The 15,927-nt window shown below is 46.2% G+C and overlaps 3 protein-coding genes and 2 pseudogenes across 4 annotated transcripts; 3 read left to right on the plus strand and 2 right to left on the minus strand.

The window, feature by feature from the left end:
* The window catches only part of LOC125541703 (protein DETOXIFICATION 16-like), a 49,463-nt pseudogene extending 49,164 nt beyond the window's left edge, over positions 1-299 (plus strand).
* A 1,182-nt stretch (positions 300-1,481) lies between these two features.
* LOC147985420 (uncharacterized) lies at positions 1,482-2,900 on the plus strand. Its single transcript, XM_087539882.1, has 3 exons — positions 1,482-1,556; positions 1,841-1,987; positions 2,250-2,900. Exons 1-3 carry the CDS (start codon positions 1,482-1,484, stop codon positions 2,838-2,840), a joined length of 813 nt encoding a protein of 270 aa, XP_087396008.1. The 3' UTR covers positions 2,841-2,900.
* A 1,187-nt stretch (positions 2,901-4,087) lies between these two features.
* Positions 4,088-4,612, minus strand: LOC147985421 (uncharacterized). Its single transcript, XM_087539883.1, has 2 exons — positions 4,592-4,612; positions 4,088-4,516 (listed from the first exon to the last, which is right to left on the minus strand). Exons 1-2 carry the CDS (start codon positions 4,610-4,612, stop codon positions 4,088-4,090), a joined length of 450 nt encoding a protein of 149 aa, XP_087396009.1.
* Positions 4,613-4,706: 94 nt separating this feature from the next.
* LOC147985422 (uncharacterized) lies at positions 4,707-7,274 on the minus strand (annotated as a pseudogene).
* A 2,483-nt stretch (positions 7,275-9,757) lies between these two features.
* LOC125538086 (protein DETOXIFICATION 16) lies at positions 9,758-13,692 on the plus strand. 2 transcript variants are annotated; one of them, XM_048701386.2, is made up of 9 exons: positions 9,758-9,942; positions 10,782-11,041; positions 11,152-11,696; positions 11,798-11,884; positions 11,962-12,018; positions 12,361-12,599; positions 12,778-12,896; positions 12,999-13,085; positions 13,207-13,692. In XM_048701386.2, exons 2-9 carry the CDS (start codon positions 10,805-10,807, stop codon positions 13,264-13,266), a joined length of 1,431 nt encoding a protein of 476 aa, XP_048557343.1. In that variant the 5' UTR covers positions 9,758-9,942; positions 10,782-10,804; the 3' UTR covers positions 13,267-13,692. The 2 variants fall into 2 exon arrangements, with proteins under 2 accessions (XP_048557343.1, XP_048557345.1); XM_048701388.2 differs by lacking the exon at positions 9,758-9,942 and having other exon boundaries at positions 10,835-10,973.
* Positions 13,693-15,927: the final 2,235 nt, after the last annotated feature.

The following is a 15,927-nucleotide window of genomic DNA, read 5'->3' on the forward strand; positions in this document are numbered from 1 at the left end:
AAAGCTCTAAGTTGACCTATATTCCTCATTTGACTTGAGGAAACCTCTGAAAAATGTCATCATGAACTATTAGGGGCTGTGGTTCGGATTAACCTGCGGACTTGTCGTGCAGACAGTGTTGCTCCTGTCCATCACCCTGCGAACCAACTAGGACAAAGAAGTAAGCGTGCGGTCATATTGTTTTGTGAGTTTTGTTATGTTGGCTTCTCAGTGATCATACTGCATTGTTGCTTTGGTAGGCTTTGAAGGCAAAGGACAGGGTTTTCAGTTCTTCCCTACCTTTAGACTTGGCAACATGAGACACACAAGACAAGATGCACAATTTTCTCGGGAAATTAGCCAGGGAGATGTGCATGGGGATAAGGAACCAACGAGGAATTGGTTGCTAAAATGGTGCTTCACTGGCATGTGCAATTCTTCACAGAAACATCTGGAAATAGGCGATCCGCTTTGGTAAAAACAATTTGGATACGGAAAAATAAAAATGTTAGGATGAGTAGAGGCGCAGTACTACCCTTGATAATGTAAGTAAGGGCAGGGAATAAAGTGTTTCTTCACTAGAATCCATAGTGTGGATCCAGGATTTCCTGAGAGGATTGATGAGATTATTATCTTCACGGAAAGGAGGTTCCTCGTCAGCATTGCATATGCTTGGCTTTTGTGCTTGGTAGTGCATTTCTGAGGCATGAGGACGCTAGTGATTACGATTGAGGACCACTACGTATCTAGAAAAGGCTAAAAGTAATGTTCGCCAGGACAAATAAAACAAGGAGACGACATTGAGACTTTGCAGAAATGTGCTTCATGGGCAAACGGCGGTGACAAAAGTGTTTATCATCTTGGCTGGATGATTTTGAGCTTTCGAGATCGTAGTAGTAGCGTGGACGCCCCCACGTGAGTCGGCAAAACTTGGTGTTGGTGCGGAGGTGCCCACCATGTATTGGACGGAGAACGCTCCTGGCCCGTTGTGTCCCTGATCTAGTGCTTTCTTTCTCTTTTGACATCATTCCTGATCTAGTGTTAGTGGCATCGCTGCGCACTACGGTTAATGGGGAGAAGACTAGAATAGAAACACAGGGTGTGCAAAAATGGAGTAAATAGCATAAAACTACTAGTTTACATGCTAGGGTTCCAAAAAACTATCACTTTTTAATTTTTCTCAGAAAGCTACCAGTCGCGCGGTTCGCTGTTTCAAAAAACCCAAAACGCCCGTGACTAGCGATTGAACCATTTTTCTGACCGCCCGGACCCACATGTCAGGCCACCTGGCCACGCGCGCTCACGGCGCGGCCGTTGACGGCCGTTAGCCCGTGCGGCCCGGTCGGAACTAGGGTAAATAAACCCCCTCGGTCGGTCGGGCGCTCCTGCTCACTCACTCTCTCCCTGCTCGCTCACTCCCCTGCTCTCACTCCCCTGCTCCAGTACGAGCTCGCCGCCGCTCGCCGTCTTTGAGGTGGCTCGCCGTTGACCTCCTCGCCACCATGCCTTCCTGGAACGACGAGGAAACTAGCTCGGAGGAGGAGTGCGAGGTCGTCAGCATGGACATGGGACTTATGGTAAGTTCTTTGCCACCTAGGGTTAGGGTTAGGTGCTAGTAGGCCTAGGCTACCGCCATGGATCTTGCTAAGTGTAGTGTTGCTGTTGTAGGATTCTTGTTCAATTGTGAGGCTGGGGTTTGATTGTAGGATTGATGTAAGCTAGGGTTCATCTCAGTACAGTGTTAGGGTTCATGTTGAGTTGGGGATTTTTTTAGTGTTCATGTTTAATGAAGCGTGCAAGTATATTCTGGTGTTGAGTGCAGATTGAAACTAGTGTTTGCTGGTTATTTTGGTTGCTGGAGGAACCAGACACCACTGTGGAGCCCCTTTTCTGTGGCCAACTTGGGCTTGCTCATCCCAAGTGCATTCTGCATCAAATGAGGCCTATTAAGCGTGTTGCTTTTGAAGGGCCTTTAACAGGAAGGCGTTTCTATGGCTGCCCAGTCCAGGTTAGATGGCAATAAACTTTTCTGCTATGTATGGTCACTGATGATTGATATGATGCAGCACTTTGTTTGATATGATGCCAATAAACATTTTTCTGCTATGTATTTTTGTTACTTTGGAAACTTAATCATGGCATTATAATAACTTATCATATCTCATTTATATTATTCATTGTTAGAAATTATCAAGTATATACAAGTTAATCATGGAACTGAAATAAGCTCCTAATCCATTTGTAATAACTTATCACATTTATAAATGCAGGAAAATGGTGTGAATTGTGGTGTTGTAGAGTGGGTTGATGGGCCTTGGCCGACTATTCTTCAAAGATGTTTGTGCAAGCTATGGGAGATGTTCCATGAGAAGAACTTTGGAAGGGTACAGGACAAGGAGAAGTTTGAGAAGGAGTTGGCCAGGCTTAAGAGTGAACATGAAAGGGAGTTGGCCAAGCTTAAGACTGAAAATGACAAGCTTTGCATTGAGTACACCAAGCTTGTTGATGATGTATCCAAGATGTTTGATTGGCATGATGGTAGGGTGGACAAGAAGGTGCACCAGAAACAAGTGGAGGAGGAAGAACTTGAGAAGAAGAAGAAGAAGAAGGAGCTAGAGGAGAAAGCTATGTTGGAGGTGCAGATGGAAAAGCTCAAACTTGCAAAAGAACAGAGGTGCATTTTGCAGAGCCAAGCTGATATCATCAAGAACACCAGGAAGGCTATGAAGGATGTTCAAGTTGACAGAGATGTTCTTAAGAAGGAGAAGGCAAAGCTTGAGCTTGTTGTTGCTGAGCTGCTGAAAGAAGGGTATGGCAGCAAGGAGAAGTTAGAGCAAATCAAGGCCATCCTTGAGTCTTGAAGTGGCTTTGATATGTTGGTGAAGTAAGTACATCCAAAGGCCTTTATATAAGGATGTGGCCTGGCATGACTGCAAGTGATTATGGTGTACATTTTGGGGGAATGTGAAGTTTAACCTAGTGTAAGAACCTTATTTACTATGTTGTTAAGTTGTAATGGATCACCTATGCTATTAAGTGTTGTAATGGATCTCCTATGCTATTATGTAGTGGAAAATGGATCTCTTATGCTACTAAGTTGTGAAAATGGATCTTGTATGCTATTAAGTGTTCAACTTGATCTTCTATCTTTTAGATGTTATTTGTTAGCCTACATATATTATTTCTGTGGGTAATTGGGCTTAGTGGCCCACTATTCTCTGACCAAATGCAACCCTAGGCCTACTAAACCCAACCCCATCCATCTGTCAATATAAACCCCTCCCCACCCCCACCCTTTCCCAGTCACTCCACCAGCCGCCACCCAAAAGAAACCCTACGGATGGATCCTGACATGGGAGATGTCACAGAGGAGGAGGGGGAGGTTGTGGATGTTAGGACAGCAGCAACAGCACAGAGGAGGAGGAGGCGCAGGCAGAGGGCACTAGAGGCGGCCCAGGATGAGCAGCAAGAGGAGTTCAACCGCCGACTCTCTGACAAGGTACTGGAGAAGTGCAATGACGAAGAACTGGAGCTGGTTTTCACTGGTGGCAGGGGAAGGTCATTCATGGAGATCATCAGGTGGGCAAGGATGAGGGCAGTCATGGATCCTCATCCAGCAACTAGGGCCAAGTGGGTCCGTTTCTTCGAGCGATATGACTGATATGTCAATCTCATCTCATCCATCTATATACCTATCTATCTATTTTTCTATGTTGGTGTACTATGTAAGATCTATTCTATGTAATAAGTGGTGTTTGATGCTACTCTGAACCAATGTATCTATGTATTTATGCTACTCTCAATGAATTTGTGGCTACTCTCAATGAAATGTACTGACTGAATTCACTGACAGAAGATACACTCACTGAAATGTACTAACTGATTCAACAAAGGAATCTTTGTCTGAATGAACAAACTGCACAATAGTTATTACAAACCATGGTAGTTCAACTGACTGAGTATCTCTGAAACAAAATAAAGTTACAAACCATAGTAGTTATTACAGACCATAGTAGACCCAAATCCATCCAAGAGCTCAAGTTACAAACCATGGTAGTTCAACAAACAGAACCATGCCAAATGAACTCAAGTTACCCAAATCCAAGAGCTAGTTACCACTTGCATAAAAATAGTCTTTCAGCCTCCCACTTGGCTTCCTGATCCTCTTTGACCCCTCCTGGACAACAGTTGAATTTGGTTGCCTTGGTGCAATGAAAGTTCTTCTCTGGACACTTGAAGATCTGGTGTTCTTTGCTGGAGAAGATGTAGATGATCTGGTGTTCTTAGCAGGAGAAGAAGTGTTAGTCCTGCTCCTCTTAGCTGGTTGTGCTTGTGATGTAGCTGCTGGAATAGTTGAAGCAGCCCTTTTTCTTGCCCTAGGCCTAGAATTAGCAACTGGAGCTGGTGAAGGTGCAGAAGGTGTAGCTCTTGCTGTAGCTGGTCTTGCTTCAGGTGTAGTAGCAGCAGGTACTCTTGGAGGCCTTTGAGCATTTGTAGCCATAGAAGAACCAGCTTGAGAGTAATTTGCTCTATTTTCCTACACAATAAAGAAACATTGTAAGAAAATGAACAATAAAAAGAGACAATGAAATGAGACATGGCCTCAAATGACCTGGTGCTTGTTCATCCTCATCTGAAACTGGGAAAATTATATGCTTGTATGTTTCACAGTACATGGGCTTTCTGAAGAAGTCATTGACAAAGTCTTCAGGATGTAGCTTCACTTTCTACATTGCAGCAATGGAATGACTGCAAGGAACAGCAGTCATGTCCCACCTCCTACAGTCACATGTATGGTTGTTCAAGTTAACACAATATGTGTTCTCAGATCTACTAGTCACCTGCCAGATGCCTGGACCTGCCATGTATGCATCACAATACTTAGCCCACTTCTTGCCTTCTTCTAAAATTTCTGAGTAGGTTGGTGTAATCTCCCATCTACATGACTCTGTTTTCTCTCTGGTTTTCTGAAACTTGATCATCAACTTTATTCTTATGCCCTCTAGCATAGTCCTGATTGGCTTGTTCCTAACATCCAATATCATTCTGTTGAAGACTTCACTGAGGTTGTTAACAACCAGGTCAGTTTTGCAAACAGTATCCATTTTATATCTTGCCCATGTATGGTCTGGTATCTGTGACAACCACTGCCAAGCTTCAAAACTTTCTTTCTTCAAATTTTCCATCCCTTTTTCATGACCACTCTTAGTGAAGGAATAGGCAGCCTTATCTAAGTGTTTCTTGAGTTCCTCCCCTCTAAAACCACCAGATTGAAAGTTGGCATATATATGTCTAAGACAGAACCTCTGTGGGGAGTCAGGGAATAAATCATTGATTGCATTCAACAATCCCTGTTAATTATGAATTAATGATGGCTTAGAATGATGGATAAGTATGATAGTCAGGGAATACATCATTGATTGTATTCAACATACCTTTTGCCTGTCAGACATAATTGTGTACTTGCCAAACTTGTTCCCACTTCCAATAACAATTCTCAGCTGTGTGAGAAACCATGTCCGGTTGTCTGTGTCTTCCTTGTCAACAACACCAAATGCAATGGGGAAGATGTTGTTGTTCCCATCCCTGCCAGTAGCTGCCAATATTTGCTGTCCAGTGCTGAGCTTGATGAAGCAACCATCTAAACCTGAAAATATGATCACATTAGTTGTAAATAACATGAATGCAACCATCTTAGATATATGTGTAAGGATCAGGTACCTATAAATGGCCTGCATCCATTGAGAAAGCCCTCTTTGCATGCAAAAGGCAGTAGAACATGTAGTTGAACCTAGGGGTAGGAGCTGGATTTTCTAGGTCCTCTTTGGTTGTCACTATGCATCTACTGTCTGGATTAGTATCTAACACACACTGTAGATAGTCCCTTAGTCTGTGATATTGGAGTCTGTGATCTCCTTGCACAACTTCAACTGCTTGCCTCCTTGCCCTATATGCCAAGCTTTTAGGCACATGAACACCAAATTTTTTCTTTGTGTATGACATAATTGTCTCAACACTAGCTCCAGGGTTTGATCTAATGGTATCCTCACAAACCTTGGCAACCCAGTTTACTATAACTTTGGTGCTCTCTCCACTTGCTCCACAAGTGTGATCCAAATTCATCTTCTTGATGCTGAAAGTAGACTCATTTGCTATTCTAGAGGCCACTATATAAAACTAACAACCTTGCTTTCTATCAGAGCACCAAGCAATAACCCTAGTTGGTTCATTTTTGTGATACTCAAAATTCCTAAGTGTCCTGACATGGAAATTTCTTAGTGCTTCTCTGAACTCCACAACATTTAGGAAGCACAAATGCAATGCAAACTGCTCATGTGCATCAGGGACTGATGGATCATACCACCTCCTCTCCTTCCTCTTCTTCAACCTTCTCTTCCTACCAGAAGGCAACCTTAGAACTTCTTCTTCATCACTAAGACTAAAATCATCTGGAAAGCAGTATTCATCAGGTTCAGGCACCCAATCTTCAAACTTGATGTGTTCAGGCTCACTGTGTGACTTGCTAGTTGGGCCTGGATTTCTGACAGGATTAAGCTTCTTTGCTCCTTTCTCTAGTACAACTGAGGGTTCTTCATGTTCAGAAAGGATTTGGTCTTCCTCCCAAAACTCATAAGGTTCTGAGTTTGCTCCACAATAGTGATCTGCAGGTTCTTCCTCTCCCCTAGTCTTATGGCTTGTCCTTGTGCCTGCCTCATCTTCACCCCTACACCAAGCCTTGTATGATATATTCTGCCCTTTGTAATCACCCCTAAAAAACTCAAAATCTAAAGAGGATTTGTCCATCTCATCTTCATCTTCATCTTCATCTTCATCATGTTCTACTTCTACATCTTCTTCTTCTTCCACAACATTTTTCCCCTTGTTGAAATTACAACTCTGTTGTGTGTTAAGATAGGGCTCCTTAGGGATTGCTGCTGCCAAAGTTGCATTAGAGAGTGGATACAGGACCCCTTGTTGGGAAACACTATAAACAACAGGTTCACCAACATGATCAATGGGGATCTGCTCCTCAAGCATGATGTGATCCATGTTAACATCTGCTGGGCTTGGATCAGTAGGCTTTCTGACAGTGATGTTCAGGATCTTCTTATCAACAAACCAGTCAAGCATGTCCTCTAATGCCTCCTCACTATCCAGGACCTCCACCCCTCCAAGCCCTTTCCCTCTTCCTTTACATAAGTCAGACAAGCATCCATTCCATAACCCTCCAACTCAGCCAATGCTAATATGGTCAGATAACTAATGTCTGAAGAAACTGAATACTTTCTCTCCATGTTATCTGTTCCTTGAAAATGTAGCCTCATGTCCCAAATCTCATCATCTAAGCTGTAGGATTAAATTGACAAACAATTAATTTTTAACTCACTAAAACTTTAAACAATGACCAAATGTACTGAACATTACTGAACTTTCTTCTAATTACAGTGAATGCACTGACCAAATGAACTAACCAAATGCACTTTCTTCTGAACTGACTTAACCAATAAAACAATGTACCATGCCAGGAACAAACAATTACTAACCCTAGTTCTAAATTGATCTAAAGGACCCAGAAATTTGTAATTTGAACTAAAGGTATGAAGTGCCAGAAATTTCTTACCTCACTCCACCAAAGGATGAAGCCCAAGTGTGGCCGCCTTCTGGATCCGCGTGGATGGACTTCGCCACTGCCCTAGCCGCGCGGACTGCCAGATCTGAGCACGCCGGATCGACCTCAGCCGCGGGTGGTGATGGCTGCTGCAACCGCTGCGCTGGGAAGCTCGAGCTGCCTCGCCCTGGGGCCATCTCTGGATGTCCACCGCCCTCCTGGTCGGTGACGCCTTGGCTCAATAGCTCGCCGCCGACGGCATTTGGCTGCGCCGCCGCCATCGCCAACCTAGGTCACTGCGGGGGAGAGGGGAGAGGAGGGGGAGACTGAGAGAGAGTGCGGCCCGACCAGCTCCTTTCGTTCCGACCGGACCGCACGGGCTAACGGCCGTCAATGGCCGCGCCGTGAGCGCGCGTGGCCAGGTGGCCTGACATGTGGGTCCGGGCGGTCAGAAAAACGGTCCAATCGCTAGTCACGGGCGTTTTGGGTTTTTTGAAACAGCGAACCGCGCGACTGGTAGCTTTCTGAGAAAAAATAAAAAGTGGTAGTTTTTTGGAACCCTAGCCTGTAAACTAGTAGTTTTATGCTATTTACTCGCAAAAATGAGATGCCTGTCCCTTAAAGTCCGCCACATTGGTCCAGCAGGCGGAAATGATGCTATCAAGACAGCTCAACGTGGACAAAAATGTAATTGACCCTTTTAGTATCGGTTGCATGTGTTCTACTCCCTCCGTCCCATAATAAGAGTGTTTTTGACATTACACTAGTGTCAAAAACACTCTTATATTATGGGACGGAGGGAGTATTTAGTACTAGTAGTTTATTGAACACTTCCGGTGTTTTGGTTGTTTTCTCTACTATCTTTACGCTAATGTGGAAGGCACATTCTACACTAGTTTCTATGGCATTTTTTTCTACCGTGTTTTTGCACTAATGTGTACTCACTTCTTTTAATATTGCATTTTACATGAGTTGATCTTTTTTTTCACTAGACTACACCCATGCTTATTGATTGCAGCTTTGGTATGTTTTTTAGTGTGGTGAGTCAAGTTGCTAGTTCACCTTACCGAGGCTAACAAGCACAATTAACTCATTACCGTAGTTAAATGTGTATGTTTTCATTAGGGCATCTCCAATGCTAATCCTCAAACTACCCACAACCATCCGGACTGCGCGGCTCGAACGTGTTTTCCATCCAACGTGAAAATATATCGATCTGCCGATTGGTCCGGACGTGCATTTTCTCGCAAAATGGAAACAAACCGAGGGGCTTTGCGGGAGTCCAGACAGCTGTCACGCCCGCTTCTGACTACCCCACCAAAAAACCCTCTCCCGCGCACGCACGCATTCCCGCCCGATGTCAGCTGCCCGCATTCATGCCGGCCCAGAGCGAACGCGACCGCTCACTGAAACCGACATTAAAGTGGCTCATCGGCTGAGAGCGCCTCCCGCTGCTCGCCCGCTACGCACGCCTTCTCTCTGCATTTAAACGTCATCCGTCTACCCGCCTACCTTCATTAAACTGACGTGTGTGCCGAGAAACCTACTCCGGTGCCCCGAGTGCCACGCGCCCATCCCTGTGCCGGCCGACATTAAACATCTCTTAGGCTGTTGTTAATACAAAATGTGCCGAGGAACCTACTCCGGTGCCCCGAGTGCCACGCGTCCATTCCTGTGCCGGCCGACATTTATCATCTTGTTGTTTAAAGTGTCTGCGCTAGGATGTTGTTAACCTCACCGACAAAAAGAACCAACACGTGATTCGATGGTTACCAGAGTAGTTATACCATAATCTCAAGGATCAAACCCTACGTATGATGTCCATGTGTCTTGTTTAAACGGAATGTTCCGGTGAGAGACAACATTCAGTCCAGGCGTGGAAACTTCATCAATCTTGAAACTCCACAACCGATATTTAGCGGGCATTTCGTGAGGTTATTCGTGACTCGGCCCCCTCCTCCTTTCACACACACACACACACACACACACACACACACACGCACACGCACGCGCACACACACACACACACACAGAGAAGACAACGAAAACTACCCTGGAATGTATATGCGTCATACGGTTCAGGCCAAACTAATTTGTTTTCGCCTTGGAAAAACGATGGCTACAGTTTGTATTCATCTCTGTTGTATTTGAAACTCAGGCTGCGGACGGGCCCGAGGCGTACAAAAGTCTTGGAGTAGCGATGCGCCCCGCTCCGTAATGGGCCAATAGGACACCACTCCATCATCCCCGTAGCCGCCTCCGTCGTGCGCGGTGGCCGCCGCCTCGGCCGGGGACAACTTCTTCTTGGGGCCTTCGTCCCCGGGGCCGCCTGAGCCGCTGCCGCAGCGCCTGCGGTACGGTTCTTGTCCACACCCTTTCCTGATCTTTTTGCTCCATCGCAGAGGTTTGCCAGAATTTCTCTTGGATGTCTCATGAGTTGGCTCTTTGCGTGGATTTCCTTTCTCACAGACTCCAAATTCGCTGTTGCCCATGCCTGATTCAGGAGGTTATGAGAGCGAGAGAGGGGGGCGTCCCAAAACCTGCTCCGCTTAACTCGAATTCAGGAACCCATTCTGAATCTCGTATGAATAAACCACGGGGTGGGTGGTTAACCGATACTGATGACACTGCATGTCTGCATCTTAGGAAATTCCCTTTTATGTGTGCGTCTGCGTCGTGAAGCAGGCCGTAGCACGTCAGGGGTCGGATATGACACATGACCCTGACGACGAGAGCGGCTCCAGCTCCGGCCGTGATTGCTTTCTTTACCTATGGCTATGAGATCATCTACGCGTGTAGCTTTCCAACCTTTTGACTATAATAGTGCAGACGCGCCGATCAAGCATGTGCCGTTAACTGTTCCATTCGATTCAATCTTGCCTGTCAGATAGTTTATTGTGTCAGATGTCTTGAGCTTGGCTGCCAAGCTGCCTCCTTTCTCTCACAAAGATTCTTTACTCCACTTGACTCGAGCACGCTGAAATTGACTGGTTCAGGGGCACCTTCAGCTTGGCTGCCAAGCCAGTGCCTCTGTTTCCCCTTGGTTTCCTTCCTGAATTTGTCATCGACTGCAGGCCTATACAATACTGATAAGGTTGATTAGTACTACGTGCTATGTATAATATATTCTTCCCCAAACATGATAAATATACCCTCACTTCACTTGCTAAAACCTACCTTCTTCACAAGTCAGAACAAGAGCGTGAGATTTCAAGTATGTCGCCAACCATGGAGGAGTCCCTTGTTGACAAGACTGGAGGGCCAAAGGAGAGCTTGGTGGTGACTGAGGTCAAGAAGCAGCTGTACCTGGCCGGGCCTCTCATCGCCGGATGCCTGCTGCAGAACGTCGTGCAGATGATCTCGGTCATGTTCGTCGGCCATCTCGGTGAGCTCGCTCTCTCGAGTGCCTCCATCGCCACCTCCTTTGCCGGTGTCACCGGCTTCAGCTTGTTGGTATATATGTTATGTCCATTCATCTCCTGCATATTTTTGATCCTCCTGAATGGACAACTAACATCAACCTGAATATTCTTTCTCGTATCTGTTCATGATCATCTTATTAGGCTGGCATGGCGAGCAGCTTGGACACACTGTGCGGGCAAGCCTTCGGGGCAAAGCAGTACTACCTGCTCGGCATCTACAAGCAGAGGGCCATCCTTGTGCTCACTCTGGTGAGCGTTGTGGTTGCGGTGGTCTGGGCCTACACCGGGCAGATCCTCCTGCTCTTCGGCCAGGACCCGGAGATCGCCATGGGGGCGGGGAGCTACATCCGATGGATGATTCCGGCATTGTTCGTCTATGGGCCGCTGCAGTGCCACGTCCGGTTCCTCCAGACGCAGAACATCGTCCTCCCGGTGATGGCGAGCTCGGGCATCACGGCGCTCAGCCACGTGCTCGTGTGCTGGTTGCTGGTGTACAAGATTGGGCTGGGCAACAAGGGCGCTGCCCTGGCCAACGCCATCTCGTACCTGGCCAATGTGTCAATCCTGGCTCTCTACATCAGGCTCTCTCCATCCTGCAAGAGCACTTGGACAGGGGTCTCAAAGGAGGCGTTCCGCGGCATCGTTAGCTTCATGAAGCTCGCCGTGCCATCTGCGCTCATGGTTTGGTGAGTTTTAGCTTGTGCCCCTCCCCTCAGATTATTTGCATTGCAGGTAGATTTTTTTCATGGTCCATCTTCTGACTTAATCTGATCCTGCATGTACACAGCTTAGAGTGGTGGTCGTTTGAGCTGCTGGTGCTTCTCTCCGGACTTCTCCCAAATCCTAAGCTCGAGGCATCCGTGCTGTCCATCAGGTGAGTTGCAGCATTTTCATGGAGTGTTTCACATTCTGTGTGCCCTTTTCTGACAGGAAATGTCGAACCCCTTGCAGCTTAAACACAGGTTCGTTGGCATTCATGATCCCCTTCGGGCTTGGGGCAGCCATAAGGTACTACAACTGAACAACACAGACTCGTAACCATTTGCCAATTGCCATGCCTGTAGGGTGTGTTTGGATTGTGGCCAAAGGGCACCTTACCAAAATTTTGGTCATGACCCAAAGATTGGTTTTTGTTTGAATGGTTGCCAATTTTTTGGCATGCCAATGAACTCCAGCCAACTCTAGTTTATTTTTCTTGTCAATGTTGGCCAAATCATGGGCAACCAAAACCTCAACCAAAATTTTGGCTAGCCAATGCTTTGGTGGGGCAACCTTGGCACAAACCAAACACACCCACAACTTTATCGTATAGCAATTGTGGCAATGAAATCGTGTATCTTGTGATTGTAGCACCCGTGTCTCGAACGAGCTTGGTGCTCGGCGACCTGAAGCCGCACGTCTGGCTACTCGCGTGATCATGGTTCTGGGTCTCGCGACGGGTGTGTCGCTAGGACTTATTATGATTTCGGTGCGCAATCTATGGGGATATGCATACAGCAACGAGAAGAAAGTGGTGGAGTACATTGCGAGGATGATGCCTATTCTCTCCGTGTCCATCATTTTCGACGATCTGCAATGTGTTCTTTCAGGTAACTAATATAGACCACGCAAATTCCAAGTAGTTGCAGACAGTTCCTGAATTTCATTCTACTTTAGTCCATCTTCTTGTGTGGTATCATTTCGATGAACATCAATATGCAGTGTCTCGGTGAATGTTACACTCAAGATGTACTGATTGCAACGTGGGGTACTTGATATACATTCCAGGTGTTGTTAGGGGCTGTGGCTTGCAGAAGATCGGTGCTTGTGTCAACCTCAGTGCATACTACCTTGTCGGTATCCCGGCGGCGCTATGCTTTGCCTTTGTCTACCATCTTGGCGGAATGGTACTGATTTTATCACCCATGCCTTACAGAAAGTTCCAGCTTCACTGGTAGTATTTCTCATTTAAAGAAACCTCTCAAAACCTATGTGTGCCTGAAATTCAGGGGCTGTGGTTCGGAATAATCTGCGGACTAGTCGTGCAGATGCTGCTGCTGCTTGCCATTACCATGTGCACCAACTGGGATAAAGAGGTGGGCAAATTTCAAACCAAAACTTCTACCACGCACACGCATTGTTTCGTCCGCTTCTCGGCGTCTCAACTCTCGAGTTCTTATAATGTGTGGCTCATCATCTTGCATTTCTCTTGTGTAGGCTCTCAAGGCAAAGGACAGAGTCTTCAGTTCGTCCCTACCTCTAGACATGACGACATGAGCATGGAACAAAGATGCAGAATTGCTCTTGGCCAGGACCAGGACGCTAGCTGGGCAAATGAGATAAGAAACTCGTCAGGAATTTGGTTACCGCTTTGTCTCCATGTCACCAGCATGGCCGTGCCGCTTCCTCGAAGGAAACGTCACCCAACGAGTGATCTGTATTGGTGATTTTTGTAGAAGACGTGAGACGATCGGGATGTTTTCACAGGCAAAGGCTGATACGATGATAAGGGAATAAAGTAAAATGTGGTGTGTACTAGAAAATTCGCAGTATGGATGCAACATTTTCTTTTTGAGAATTTAGTAGATTATTAATTTCTTGGTTACAAATACTATTAGATAGTTTTGTCTGGGTTGCTGATGTGGAAAAACTGAAATACAAGGATGCAGTCACTGTTTGTCATTTACAGTGATTACGTGTGTACTTCGGTGTGTGTACCAAGGTAAAATTGTTTTCTTTTTGTCTAGAATAGGTAAAATCGGTTGCTGACAGCAAAACATTGTAGAACGGACAACTAACCAATGTACGCCTTGCTCTAGCAGTCGGCTGACCATCCCTTGAACCCCGGACCTTCTCCGGCGAGTCTCCGCATCCTGCACCCTAAGGCCAACTCCATCTTATGACCCCAAATAAACGTCCGTTTTGTTCGAATTCTATTCATTTGGGTAGGGATTTAGGGTCGTGACCGGACGTGTTCTGGGATGCAGTGACCGTGCGCCTAGCCGCGGACGCATCCCGGCTGCATCCTGTCCACGTGCATTTTTTCTTTGCAAGTCCTTAACTTTTTTTTTCATTTATTTTTGGTACATGACAATACATCATCACATTTTGACTAGTAAAGTAAGGCCAAAGAAAATAAGAACAAGAATACATTTTAGAAGATAGCCAACTTCCATAACTGCCCCCTTGAGTTGGGTTAGGGCCTTCTCGATGCACTCATTGTTGATCTGTGGAGGAGCCTCAATCTAGCATCCTCCTTTCTTCTTCAAGCCAGAAGTAGATGTTGCTTTCTCAGACCTAGTCTCATGTCTAGCCTCTAATCTAGCAACAAATGCACTTGTCTCATTTACAACCTCTATGCTAGCTAAAAGTGCACGAACATGTACTAAATTTCGCTCTATCAATATATCGATGTACTCTTCTTCCCAATACCAAAACTTGCATCCATTCTACACAACAAAATTTGAAGTTAGCACAACTAGTCAAATCTAGAGTACAAACCGAAGCTAAGAAAAGCGCATACCCCATCGTTTAAGCACTTGATGAACACCCATCCGGGATGTTCCGGCATTGTAGACACGCGGCGCACGACCATCCTTGGGCAGTGGTCGCACTTAATGAGTGGCAACGGTGCGCCGACGAGCTTTTGGGCAAGCACCGAGCCCGGCCGACCGCCATTCGTGTATCTGTCGACGGACCATCGACGATGCAGATTCGAGCGGCTAGTGGCCTTGCGGCCCTGCCAGGGCCTTCCGGCGAGGTGCCCGGCCAGTCCATGGCGCGGCCCGGCCTCCCACAGCCGGCCGAGCTCAAGACCGACCGGATCCGCCCCAAAACCGGCCGGCGGGTGCGCAAACCAGGTGGCCGTGGTTGGGTAGCTCGGCGGCGCCGAGGGGAAAGGGTTGGGCGAGCTCGCGTCGGCGGCGGCAGAGTGAAGGGGGTGCGGCAGCGGCGGCGACAGCGAGGGGAAGAGTGGGGAAGAGTGGAGGGGGTGCGGCCGAAGGGAGGGAGGGGGCGGATAGAAAAAGGCCCGCCTTGTGCCACCGACGGGCGGGCCAGGGGAGGACACGCGCAGACGACCGGCGCGTCCGCGTGGTGTCCGTTTCACCCCAAAAGCGGCGCAAACTTGAGCCGCGGATGGGTCGAAAGCGGACACAAAACGGACAAAAGTCCGTTTGCTCCCGCGCGCTGAGCTGCCTCTTTTGTCCCTTTTACTCCAAACGGACGAGACCGGACAGGATAGAGTCGCGCGGTGGAGTTGGCCTAACATACTCAGGACTCGGGGTTCCTATATAGCGCGTACTGCGCCGTCGCTCGCTGTTGTTTCTATGGGCCGGCCCATTTCGGGGGTTTCACGCCCAACCGGTTTTGGGAAGGTTCTAGAACCTTCCCTGAACGGTTTTTTCTATTTTCTTTTGTTTTTTCTTTTCCTTTCTTCGTTTTTATTTTTCGTTTTCTATTTTCTTTAATTTTATGTTTTCATTTTTATTCTTGTTTTTCAATTTCTGAAAATCTATTAATTCACAATTTGTTTTCCGGAATGATGAACATTTTTTTCAAAATCATGGTTTAATTTTTACTAATTCGTTACTCTTAAATCATGAAAAAAAAAATTGAAACTGCGAACATTTTTAAAACTCACGGATATTTTTTCAAAATCGTGAACATTTTTTACTAAATTTCTGAACAATTTTTTTAAAAAAATTGAACATTCTCGTAAGTCATGAACATCTTTTTCAAATTCTTGAACATTTTAATAAATATTTTAAATATTTTCGATATCATGAATTTTTTTCAAATTCGTGAACATTTTTAGAATTAGTGAACATTCTTTTGAATCGTGAACATTTTTTTCCAAATTCGTGAACAATTTTCTAATTAGTGAACACTTTTTTGGATCGTGAACATTTTTTCCAAATCTGTGAACATTTTTCAAAT

This window comes from Triticum urartu, chromosome 2A (assembly GCF_056163025.1).
Source record: "Triticum urartu cultivar PI428250 chromosome 2A, HENAU_Tu73, whole genome shotgun sequence".
NCBI classification, from domain to species: domain Eukaryota; kingdom Viridiplantae; phylum Streptophyta; class Magnoliopsida; order Poales; family Poaceae; genus Triticum; species Triticum urartu.